This window comes from Malania oleifera, chromosome 9, assembly GCF_029873635.1.
Source record: "Malania oleifera isolate guangnan ecotype guangnan chromosome 9, ASM2987363v1, whole genome shotgun sequence".
In the NCBI taxonomy this organism is placed as follows: domain Eukaryota; kingdom Viridiplantae; phylum Streptophyta; class Magnoliopsida; order Santalales; family Ximeniaceae; genus Malania; species Malania oleifera.
In genome coordinates this window covers 42,893,970-42,906,886 of record NC_080425.1, presented here as the reverse complement: position 1 = coordinate 42,906,886, position 12,917 = coordinate 42,893,970, and the positions used below count along the sequence as shown (strand labels likewise).

At 36.5% G+C, this 12,917-nt stretch overlaps 1 protein-coding gene across 4 annotated transcripts in view; it reads right to left on the bottom strand.

Annotated features, from left to right (window-relative positions):
• Nucleotides 1-582: 582 nt before the first annotated feature.
• The window catches only part of LOC131164631 (ATP phosphoribosyltransferase 2, chloroplastic-like), a 29,523-nt gene continuing 17,188 nt past the window's right edge, over nt 583-12,917 (bottom strand). Inside the window, exons 3-11 of one of the 4 annotated variants that reach the window (XM_058121965.1) lie at nt 10,184-10,297; nt 6,953-7,018; nt 6,738-6,845; nt 6,525-6,608; nt 2,377-2,478; nt 2,082-2,195; nt 1,925-2,005; nt 1,626-1,745; nt 583-896 (exon numbers count right to left, since the gene is read on the bottom strand). In XM_058121965.1, the coding sequence (XP_057977948.1) occupies nt 801-896; nt 1,626-1,745; nt 1,925-2,005; nt 2,082-2,195; nt 2,377-2,478; nt 6,525-6,608; nt 6,738-6,845; nt 6,953-7,018; nt 10,184-10,297 (885 nt within the window). In that variant the 3' untranslated portion in view covers nt 583-800. Of the gene's footprint in view, nt 1,786-1,924; nt 2,006-2,081; nt 2,196-2,376; nt 2,479-6,524; nt 6,609-6,737; nt 6,846-6,952; nt 7,019-10,183; nt 10,298-12,917 lie in introns of all 4 variants that reach the window. The other 3 variants (XR_009139299.1, XM_058121964.1, XM_058121966.1) reach the window with 3 other exon arrangements.

The following is a 12,917-nucleotide window of genomic DNA, read 5'->3' as shown; positions in this document are numbered from 1 at the left end:
GAGGAATTTAACTTTAAACTCATTGAAAGGATCCAGAAAGAAGCTTCCATTATTCTTTTTAAAAATGAAAATGAAGAACTGTATCATATATTTTTTATACTCAAACATGTGTTTAATTAGCTCTTTTCCAAATTGTTTCTAAAAAAATTGGAAAAATTTGCATTTGGTTAAGGTTGTCCCAGCAATATTTTGCTAATAAAATAATAATAGTACTAATTATTATTATTATTAAGATGTGGGTTACACTTAAACAAATTGATTGATTTTTAATTGAGGAACCAAACAGGATTGAAAACAGATTCTAATGAATTGCAACTTGCCCAGATGCACTAGCGTCTGCTCCTACCCTTTAGCATACGAAGTTCGCCACTAATTTCAATGGAAAAACTGGGATCCATGAATCACCCTTTGATTTTGTTCAGTGGCCCTACAAAAAAGTAATACATTATTCATGAAAGCTCTGATTGGGAAGTGAGAAATTGGAGAAGATCCAGTAAAAACACACACACTGGGCACCTTTGGCAGCAAAATACAACAAAATAGAGCTACTGGTACAACCACCCAGATCAACAAAAATCATCCTTGTGCAAAACACAACATCAATTAAGTCCTGGCTACATTGCTACATTTCCACCGGAGCAGAAGTCTACAATAATATTACAGTTATAGGTACAGTATATTCTCCATATTAATTGAATTTAACACTGTCTTGACCTTTCAATATAAAATATTCCAAAACTGTTGCAGCATCAATGACTCCTACAACGCAGGAAAATGCGTAGACAACTCCAACCTGTTGGCTATAGACTGAGTTTCATTAGAAGCTCACGCCACCTTGGAGTCTCTTCATCAAAAATGTAGGTCAAAGGAGAAATGAGAACTCCACTTCCCCCAATCTGCAAAAGTTTTTGACAGCAAACCAATAAAACCTCAATCCTTCAATGGGCCAAACAAGAGACGAACTGTACATTGAACCAGAATAAACTTAAGGATAGAGAGTCCAATTAAGCAGCTGTTCTGAAATATGCAGCAAAATGCAAGTAGACAGCTTTGGAATCTGCCCAAAACTAGAGTGCTTCAAAGGACAAATTTCTCACATTACAGAAACAAGAGCCAACCAGACAGTGAAGCTAGGTTCAATCAAATAATACTGCACCATGGTTCCACCCAAAATGTGAATTTTTGGAAAAGCAGTGACTACTGATTGAACTAATTCAGTAATTGCATAAAAAACTCAAAAGCAAGATCGAGAGGTTAACAAGGCAAGAGGGTGGGGCCATGCATGCTTCCTAGACCAAAACCCCATAAAATTTTAACGAATGTAACACCAATTCAAGAAGCAATAGTGATTAATTTATCATAGTCATAACCCAAGCAGTCTCTGGGGAGAAATGGTTCAAGATCAGTGTCAAAATAATATCAATGGTTTCAGGAATTCGTCATCCAAGTGAACTATAACCACAAGCTATAAGGAAACCTCAAACAAAACTGAGACACCTGTGTTCATACAAGAAAACTATTTTTCTAGTTACAAATATTATATATGTGTATATGTGTGTGTATACATTTACATACATACATATGCATACATATATACTGAGAGAGAGAGAACAAGAAGGCTTTACTGCTCTCAGCTGCTGAACAGACTTGTAGAGTGCCTTTTTGGGTATGCATATGACCATAGCATAGTAATCTGCTGCTACCCTCCCATCACGTTTACAAAAAACTGGACTTACAGTTGGTCCCTATATATACCATAAAGAGCATTACAAGGAGCTCGTGCAACTGAGGAAGAATGAACATGAGGCAGCAACAAAACCAAAATATATTGTTCGTCAATACCAATTTAATTTGTCTATCTAATGAAAGGAATGACATGTAATATATGTATAGGCAACAAAGTCATTTTGTTTCTGAACCTCACCTGTAAACCAGATAAAGATGGCTGACTCAGAACGCGCTCAGCCACCTCCTCAGCACTGCTTCCCCTCATATTCGCTGTCACCTGCAATGAAAAGTGTCAAAGCGACAGAAACTGCAAAAAACTAACAAGCATAGCATGATATACAATATCTTCGCACCGTGAACTGACCAACTGCCTTCAAATGTGCTTCTAATCTCTCAAGAATTTCATGTGTTGTGTCCAGTACACCTTTCTGCTTGACCAATGATTTCCTGCTTGCAATGAGGACAGCCTGAGAAAAATTCAGTCTTTAATGCAAGATATGGTTAAGGCAGAAATTTAAAATCAATGGCCTGAAAACCCTCTCCATATAAATTAAAATCAATGGCCCGAATACCCTCTCCGTATATAATAATTATCAAGAATACAGGGTCCCATGCTTTGGCAAATTGAGATGAACCAAGAGAATTTACCTGGCTTTGCAAGACAACTCCACCTTCAATTTCTTTCAAATTATTTTCTTTCAGTGTCGTCCCACTACTCACAAGGTCCAAAATAGCATCAGCTATTCCCATCTAAATTAACAAAAATAACAAGCAGTCATTATTACTACATGTAGATACAGTACAAATATATACAATGAGGCAATTGAAAGAAGGGAGCTACAAAAATCAAAAGGTCAAGTACCCTGGGACTAAAAACCTAAGCAAATACGATACCAGAATGTTAGAAGCCAACATGCAAAATGTTTAGTGAAATGAACTGAGTGAATGTGCGTTTACTAGTAGGATCTCCCAATTCTCCTGAAAAAAGGCCATGGTGAATTCGTCAGTGCCAGCGGCTACTCCCTACAAATCTCAAATACTGTTTTCCTAACTTCTTCCACATCAAAAGGCCTTTCAAGCCATTGGGACAAGCTTGCCTCAAAGGGACTCCAATCCAGATCCTACAACATCAATCAGGCAATCCTCGGATTGCATGTTCTCCAGTCCAATCTGAGTATAACCCCTAACCCTATTCCCGAACTCCAACTCCAACTCAATGAAATTCTTCCTCCTCTTTCCAGTAGTACCTCTATGAAAGAAACCCAAATTACAGGTCCCTCTCTAACCCACTTCACCCTTGATTTCTGACGCCAACTCATTTTCTCCCTTAATAATAGCATCTTCAAATCATTCCAAATACTTGTTCTTCAGAAGATATTGAGTCCATCAAATGAACTGTCTGCTTAGAGAGGCCTGTAATACATTCGAATTGAATAAAGGATGTGATAGTCTACAAATTTGTGCCTCTTACCTGTGCTTGGGAGGTTTATTCCGAATTGTGTACCCTTACCTAGCAAGGGAAGGCTGTTACACACAAGTTTCATAAGCTTATTGTGAAATATGAGGTATCAGTTTGAGAAAATTGAGCAGTAGGTGACCCGACACACTAGTGAGTCAGACATCTGATCTAGAGAGCTCAATAGTCAGAATTGTGACTCTACCAATCAAACCTGAAGTCTATGGAAATGATGTGGTGTTAGACATCTGATCTAGATAGCTCAATAGTCAGAATTTTGATTCTACCAACCAAACCTAAAGTCTATGCAAATGATGCGGAAAAGAAAGTTATCATAATGACAGTTAGAATAAATGGGCAGACGTGTCACCCCAAACCATTGACAACTTCAATTTTCTTGTAGTTCAACTATGGAAGCCCAATAAGCACTAGTTGGAATGTTATCATTCCAATTGTCAATGTCCTAAAAAGATACACCTGAATATGGTGGACAAAAAGCCAGCCTAGAAAGGGACTTGTGTAGTGAGGAAGGATCAGGTAATGAGCAACAACCTGTCCATCAGGGTTCGAGATAACCCAGTCCGAGATTGTCTCTTAAACTAAATGACCACTTCCATCATGCCAGAAAAATCATAATTCCCATCATCAGTATCCTAAAAAGAACCACTTGAATGAGGTATGTATACAAACTGAGGCTAGTAGTGGATAGTGAGGATGGGTCAGAAAATGAGCAAAAACCTATGGTTCAGGTCTATACAATTCTCCATGAGTTAGAGCAAACCTGATCTAAGAGCAGATCCTAGACCAAGTGAGCTCTTCTATCATGCTAGCGTGATTACTTACTAGGGAATTCAATATTCTTTTCGTGCTTCTGCAGACACAGGAGCTAAAATTAATTAAATCTCTCATCATGCTGTTCGCCAGCTAGCATGGATGTATATACGGTTACCCAGAGACTAGGACATTGTTTCTTCCTGTTTGGACATGGATTTGCAGCTTAATGGGATCACCTTCCAGCTCCATACCTATGTTTGTCACTAGCTTGCATGTGATGTGCTGTTAGGGAGACATCAGCAATTTCAGTATCACAGTCCAATTTGGTTCACTCCATTATGAGCGATGTTCCCAAACGTTATGCCGGATGCCATGGTTCACCAAGTATGGGGTCAGATTCCCACTTGTCGAGTCATCCTTATTTTAAGATATGAACTTTAATGCGGCAGGAGAGAATGATGGAGGCAGTAGAATATCAGTCCTACTGGGAAAGGAGTCCCAGCCCATAAGCAGTAGTCATCTTAGTTCAGGAACTTCGGATATCTCAGTTTTTTATTTACTTTTATTTTTCAGTTATTTATTTTAGGAAAAATAATTCTTTTAATTTGGGAAAAAGGGGAATACGACTCCCCTAGGGAAAAAGGGGAGTATGACCCCCCTCACATAGGGATGTTCCCTTGTGCTAGAGTAGGGATTGAATGGAAAACTCTTAGTGTAGAGTGAGTATTCACCAATCTTTGTATAACTCTCTAGCTGCTGTAAATGTGTTTATTTTACTTGCCTCCCTCACTTAAAACACAAATAAGAAAGAATTGCACTGCTTTGCTGCCTACCACTTGACTTGCGCTTATCCCTTTTTTGATTTGCGAAATCAGGCCTGGAATGGAACCAAATTTCAGGAATGGAATTGCATTCCTACGTTTAGTTCGTGGAATCAAGAACAGAATTGTATTCTGGCACAAATACAATTCATGTGATGGGGGTATTGTGATTCCAATCCAAATGGACTAGAATCAATCTTCGAATCAAACTCATTTTATAATAAAAAATATTATAAAAATAACAACAAATACTATTAACGCTATTTATTATAACTATTATAATAAAAAATAATAACTAATAATAATTGCAATAACAATAATATTTATTATTATAAAAATAATAATAAAAACAAGAACAATATTAATAATAAAGGCCAAAATAATAAAAATTATTATTTTAAAGATAATAATTATTATAAAAATAATAAAAATTAATAACTGCTATTAATAATTATAATAACAATAATATTTATAATTATAAAATAATAAAAAACAAGAAAAATAATAATAATAAAGGCAAAATAGTAACTTTTATTATTTTGAGGATAATAATTATTATAAAGGTAATAAAAAATAGTAATAACACCAATAAAAAATAATTATTATACTAATTATAATTACTATTATGAAAATAATAAAAAATAATAATCAAACAAGAACAAAAATAAATAACAATAATAATAATAATACCAATTGTTATTATTATTATTATTATTATTATTATAAAACAATAACTAAATAATAATCACTATGATGAAAATAATGAAATAATAATCAAACAAGAACAAAACTGGGAGTTTCTTTCTTGCTTACCTCTTACCGCATATTTCAGATTGGAGCATGTTCATTTGATGAGTCTGCATTTTACTTTTGGCTCACTAGTTAAGCTTGTGATACAACTAGTGCAGCACAGCCCTTAACATAGTGTGACGGGTTCAGCCCCTGACACATCTTAACAGAAGTGTCCATGCAACACACATCTTCAAGCAAAGGTTGTAAAGACCAAAAGATTTTGGAAGTGCTGGATTTAGTTGGTATTATGCATCAAATTAGCAACGTTTGAAGTTCTTTTGTAAATTCTTTGGCAATATAACTGCTGTCCAATAGCTAAAGATGGCTGATAGGGATGTCATCTACATGCCCATGTAGAGATTTTTAATAAGTAGCTTACTTGTGGGTACAGATACTTGACCCCAAAAGTAAACAATATTCTTTGACAAAGAGATTCAATGACATCATTAAGCCCTGTAGACAACATTACATCCAGCGTAAGCATAATATGCTCTGTCAATAAAATATATGCAGGTCCTGAACTAACGTTGTCTGGAAAAAAGAAACTAGAGAAATAAAACTAGAAGAGGTCTACAACAAAAATAGTCTCCTCAGTGGGTGAGAGAACACTGCGGCCACCTGGGGAGGGGGAGTGTTGGTGAGATATCACTGAGAAAAACCTAAAGAGCAATCATTAAAAAGGAAAAAAGAACAGTATTCAATTGACTGACAAAAATACTGATGCAAACACAAAAGTAACACCATCAACACCCACCCCCCCAAAAAAAAAAAAAAAAATTAAAAAGGAAAGAAACTAATGTCAGCATGCAATTTTTGTATCAACCTCAATATTCTCTGAGGATTAAGGAAATGATTCTCTGAACCCAGCAGCCATGCTTGTGGACAATTCACCATATAAAACAATGTAAAATTCGTTCAACTAATGTGTTTATAATAGAAAAATGGATTCTCACCGCAGGAGCTGCCTCTAATGCTCCATCAGCAGTTGAAAAAGTAACATGCTTCAGGCCATTTTCTCTCATAAATTTGGGACCCAGCTGCACATGAAATTGAACAAGAAACTAACTCCAAAATGAACCTTCTGTCCATACTAACCACATAAAACATTGATCCCACAAGTAAAACATTAAACATTGCCAATGTAAACTAAAATGAACACATCATACATAAGTGAAACCAGTGGCAACACGGAGAGGCTTTTCCACTGTCCATTGAGGCATTTGCGCTAGCTCCCTGAGTGAATTTATATTCTCAAAAATTCCATATTTGGGAATCTAGTGAGAGGGAATAAAAGATATATAGCAGATTATTGATTTGATGGTAAAATAAGAGGAAAGAGTCTGACCATGTTAACTAAGCATAGAATATAATAATGACTTACTGCAAGTGATAACCGGCAATCCCCATATTCGAGGGAATCATGAACAATGATAATATCTTCATTACCCTGGACAGAGTATTTCAAATGATTAAATTCTAATGACAATATTACAACCATAGGGGGTGAAAATGAGAACAAGTGTGCAACTAAAATTAGCTTCAGCAAGAATACAAAAAAAACAATAAGATTGCCAACAAGTTTGTAACTAAAATTAGCTTCAGCAATAAGCTGAAGGTTTCTTCTGCCATAGTGCCAATAAGACATAATTGTTACCACATATTGCCAGAATATTACTATTATGTGATCTCAATCACTCAATCCAAACATGGAACATGTTTTCACCAAAATACTATGTTTGTTTCCTCATTCAAATTTTATTTCTATGTAGAATATCAAAATAAGGAACGAACCTAAAAGGATGCAGTGATTTTTGGAATAATACAGGACCTATTAGGTGACACATGATACATTATAGGTGTAATGATAACTATGCTTCAACAGGAAAACATCTCAAATCAAAAATAATTAATAATACGGTGATGCATCTAACTCCTACCCATGCACACGCAATGGAGCCATATAGAGCAAGTGAAATTCAGTCCACGAATAATTTATTCTATAGACAACATTCTTGCGGTAAATGCTGAAATGATAGTCTTGTCACCACCAAAGGGCATAGAGGAGGAGGTCATACGCGTCTATTCTATAAAATCTTTTTTCTTAAGGGAATGAATGTTAGATTTTTTTTTTTTAATAAAAAAGGAAGAGACTTCATTTAAGAATAAAAATGTACAAAGAAGAAAAAATTAAAATAAAAAACAGCCTGCCAGTGATTCTGTAATTCCAAAAGGCACATCACTCTAAAACAACCAACTGCAAAAGCCCACAATCATGCCATATACTGAATCATATCACTGAGCATAGGGGAAGATATCTTCCCCATAAAGAAACAAGCATTTTGTTCCAATTATATACCCCTCAAAACAGAAAAACTCACGCCTCCACAAAGCCAAACCATCTCTACTCATACCAATATACCCCTCAAAATAGTGAAAAACTCACACCTCCACAAAGCTGGACCATGTCTACTCATACCAAATCCTGTAAAAGAAATAGCCGACCAATCCTCCATGAATTAAGATTGGAATATTAACCATGTAGTATAATCAAAAAGCATGTTTGTCTCATACACTATGAGGTTGGTGAGAAGGATATCTTTTACATCCAAGGAATATAATTGGAGATACCATTTATTCCACCATAAAGTTCCAAATAAAATTAGTAATGTTTTACCTTCAAGTGCTGTTTGAACTGATTTATGTAATTGGAAGTAATCAATCAGGTTTTACGACAAAATGAAGAAATCAATCACCTAATCAAATTTGAGTAGCTCTGCAGGATAGACCACAACAAAAACTGAGAGTAGCAGCTTTAGTGATTGCATTCAATGTTCCTCAAAGTTTTTGACCGTGCAGATATGGTACTATGGATAAGGTAAAATTGTTTCATACACCAATGGAAGTGAAAGAGCCTCTTGGTTTCAGAGAGGAAGAAACCAGCCATCAAGTAAAATACAAGGAAAATTACTACACCTTACACTCTATTAAGAGAATAAGTCCATCAACATGAACTACTCTTCAAGTGAATCAAACATTCTATAAGAAACTAGTCTTCATTTGTGTATTGCCAACTCCAGGGATGAAAGATCTAGCTACTCTTTAGAGCACTTAAGGAAAAAAATAATTGCTCCATCATAATCCGAGTCATCTGACAAGGAAACTTAGAAAAAAGATAGTAGAACAAAACAGGTTAATATATATTAATCAAGTACACAGGTTTAACAAAGCAAGACTCCTAGGTAGAAAATGATGTGAAAGAAATGGGCGAGAAGAAGTGATGGCAACATACTATGTATCAACTGCAACTCCAAGGTTACAAATTAATGGTTAATTGGTTATACAGAAATCTAAACATGAAAAAACTTTCAGTTATATTGCATATTTCAACTAGAGGACTCCTGCTAGAGGATTCTTCCTTGTAGCATAAAGTTGTTAAAAGCAAGTTTGGACTTGATGAGAATGGGTGGGATAACAATTTCGGTCCTAGATGTTCTTTGGGAAGTCTGTGGAAAGCTATTTCTTTGATTTATCCCCTCTTTATTACCCATATTAATTTTTACTGGATAGGGGTTGCAATATTCTATTTGGGAAAGACCTTTGGTTGCAGAATGTTGTTTTGTCCACCTCTTTTCCTTGCCTATTTCGTTTCAGCCCAGGACAGGATGGATATATTTTTTCTTTTATTGTAGAGCAGAGTGCTCCTTTACCTTCATGGGATATCACTTTTCAAAGATCCTTGAATGATAGGGACATGGAAGAATTATCCTGTGTTAGTCTTGTTGAATAATTGTGGAATCCCTTTGGAAGCTAATAGCTGATCTTGGTCCTTGTTATTCATGCAAATCTTTTGGGGAGTTCTTGACTAGCACTGATTTTTCTTTTCCACAGGCCAAAGTCCCCCCCCGAAAAAAAAAAATCAAAGCTTTCCCTGATTGGTTGTGCATAAGAGGATCAACCGCAATAACTTGTTACAAAATAGGAGACCATTGAAAGCTCTCTCTCCAGATGCATGTGTACTTTGTTTTAATTGCTCTGAAACTGCTCCGCTTGCTCCACATCTTTTCATGCATTGTGATTTTTCCCAGAGGATATTGAATAACTATTTAATTATTTTGGGGAATGTCAGGTTTGCCCGGATGTAGTGGAAGAGTTTTTGGCAATTCATTTTACCGATTTTGGTAGGAAAAAGGAAGGTAAAGGGTTATGGAATTGCGCCTTCTTTGCAGTATTTTGGGGCCTGTGGATGGAAAGAAACAGGTGTATTTTCTCAGGGAAGATGCTGTCATTTTTGTTGATTTGGGAGAAGATTCACTCTTTGGCTTCTCTTTGGCTGTGGAACTTCAAGGGGGTGTGTTTTCAGATATTCAGCATGACTGGTACTCCTTGTTGACTTGTTAGGGCATTCTGATTATTCCGGGTTTTTTTTTCGGGGGGTCTTTTAGGTTTTCCCTTTTTGCTTTTTCTGGGGTCACCCAGAGTATGGAAAGGAGATGTCTTATTCTCACTTTTGTATCTTAATCTATCAATGAATTTCTTTTGTTATTAAAAAAAAATCCATGTTTCAATGCTTATCTGCCTATATTCACCAACTATCAAAACTTTATATGCTTACCTGTCCATATTCAGTAACTGTATCAAACCCCACAATACCAAGATCTAGATCTCCTGATAACAATTTTCGTACTATGTCCTTTGGCCGCTGAAACCAGACCTCCAAGTTTGAAAGCTGTAACAAAACACACGATCCAATTTACATTTATTAGAAGCTGTTGACTTCAATATATCTGCAATTACTAAAACTTCAGATGCCAATAGTAACACAAATAAACAAAAAAAGGCGCTCGCAATATAGATCATATATGAACAAACAGCTCATTCAAAGCACGATTCAGATCTGGATGTTACAAATAAACAAAAAAGGCACTCACAATATAGATTATATATGAACAAACAGCTCATTCAAAGCACGATTCAGATCTGGATGTCACATAATATCTCAGTAGCCGCCAGATCTATTGCTCAATCAGATGCATTATCCAAACGATGGTGGAATTGATTGCTCATACCACCTCACTAAATGTAGACGACATTCAATGACAGCATGGACTAATTGGAAAGATGGAATTAGTTGCTTATACCATGGTTTCCATGAAATTGTTGATATTTCCATTGAAGTTTTCGCTTTCCACAGCCCTCAAAATCAAAATGGCAGTCAGTTTCTGATTGAAAAAACTTCTATTGAAATTTCCACGAATCATCTAAAATTTATTGAAATCTCAAAATTGCAAGGAAATTTGTCAAAATTTTAAATACTACGTGAAATTTCCTGAAAATTCAAAATCCAGTCTGAAATTTCTCTCATAATTAATTTTTTTTTTAATTGAAATCAAAGATCTTTACAAGACTACTATATTTAGAATATTCATAAAATCTAGAGTCTTTGACAGGGTGAAAGGGGAACTCATCTAGGGACGCAACGAAATTGATCAACATTCCTAGTCCTAGAATAAGTCACCACAACCAAGCCTTGCACTTGATAAGAAATGCGAACCACTTAATGCAGTTTTAAAATAAAATTTCAAGATATATTTTTTTTCAATTCACTAATGGAAACATACCAAGGTCTTAAATTTCGATTTGAACTAAAATTTAAAGGCTGAAAGTGCAGAAATTTTGACAAAATTTTCAATTACAACTTGCATGACCATCTGTGTCGAAATTATCTGTATTAAGGTTGAACTCCCTTGGAAACCTAAAAGGTTGTCACGCTCTAAGCTTTTAGGGGGGCATTTGGCTCGAGTTATCCTAGATGCCCTCATGTAATCACTTTCCCAAGTATCTTACAACCAAGAATAGGATCACTATCGCATAAAAAAAAAAAAATTTGTTTGGTTCACTCATCAAGATTCTTGGGAAAAAAAAATTACAGCGCTCAGTATAACATGGGTAAACCTATAATGATAATAATATTACATACATTCTTCTAAGGTAAACCTATACATATATAAAAGTAATAATCACAATGCTAGAGAGAGAAGCTCTCAACCCTCTCTAAGGGATGCACGGCTCTGGACAGTTTGGAGGCTCTTCCGACCACCTTTCTCCTTCTCCTTCAACCTCTAGATCGTCCATTTCTGACCATCCTTGCAGCTGTGGGTACACCCACTGCCTTCTCCCTTCATTTCAAACCATCTCTCTCGGATTCCCAGATTCCCACCCATTTCAGATATGAAAAAATTTGAAATCATGCCAGCCATAGGGCGCAAAGGTAGGCGCACGGCCATGAAAAGCCCCTCTAACCTAAAATATGTGAGTACAGGGGAGTCAGCTGGGACTCTACCTAGAAGCGATGAGATTGCTGAAGTTGAGTCGCAACATCTGCAGGTTAAACGATGGGCAGATGAGCAATCATTGGTGTCTGAGACACTAGGCACCGAGGATGCCATGGAGGAATCAGAACACTCAGAGGGTGAAAAGTCAGTTCGCACTGGTAACCCGAATACTAATAGAGAACAGAAGGGTGAAGATATTAATATGGAACAAAGTAAGACAAAGGAGGAAAAGATCTTCATGAAGGGGAAAACCAAGGTTCCTTGGGCTGATCTCTTTGCGAGTAACAGGCAAAAATCATTTTGTGGGGGCTGTTCCTGTGTTCTCCCCTACGATTCAGATTATGAGGACCCCAAAGGTCCATGGAAGAACTGCCTTGTGGGCTATTTTGCTGGGAAATTCCCACGAAGGTCTGCCGTAAATCAACTGGTAAATTCTTGGAAGACTAGAGTTCAGATTTTCTATCATGAAAGTAGTTGGATTGTGTTTAAATTCAGCTGTGAAGAGGAAATGATCCAGATCTTACAAGAGGGCCCGTACATGGTGTTTGGGCGCCCCTTACTCCTGAAGTTGATACCAGAGATGTTTCAATTCAACATTGAGGACTTGAGCACCGTCCCTGTTTGGGTCCAACTCAAGAATTTGCCCCTGGAAGTTTGGACTTTGCAAGCAATGGGGAAAACCCGTTCTGTAATTGGCAAGCTACTCTATGCTGACAAACTCACCACCAATAAGCAGAGAATCTCCTATGCCAGAGTTTTGGTTGAGGTAGATGTGGCTAAGGAGATTAAACGGGAAGTGAAGGTGTGGCTTCCAAATGGGAAATCTATAACCCAAGTAATTCATTATGAGAATTTACCGAGTTTCTGTGAGGTGTGCAAAGCCCTGGGTCACTCAATTAACAGTTGCGAGGCAAATGAAAACCAGGAACACCCCAAGGTTGTCTATAAGGCAATTAATCAGACAAGTGTAGATGGCAATCAACATAACACAGGGGGCAAGCAGATTGAAGGCCT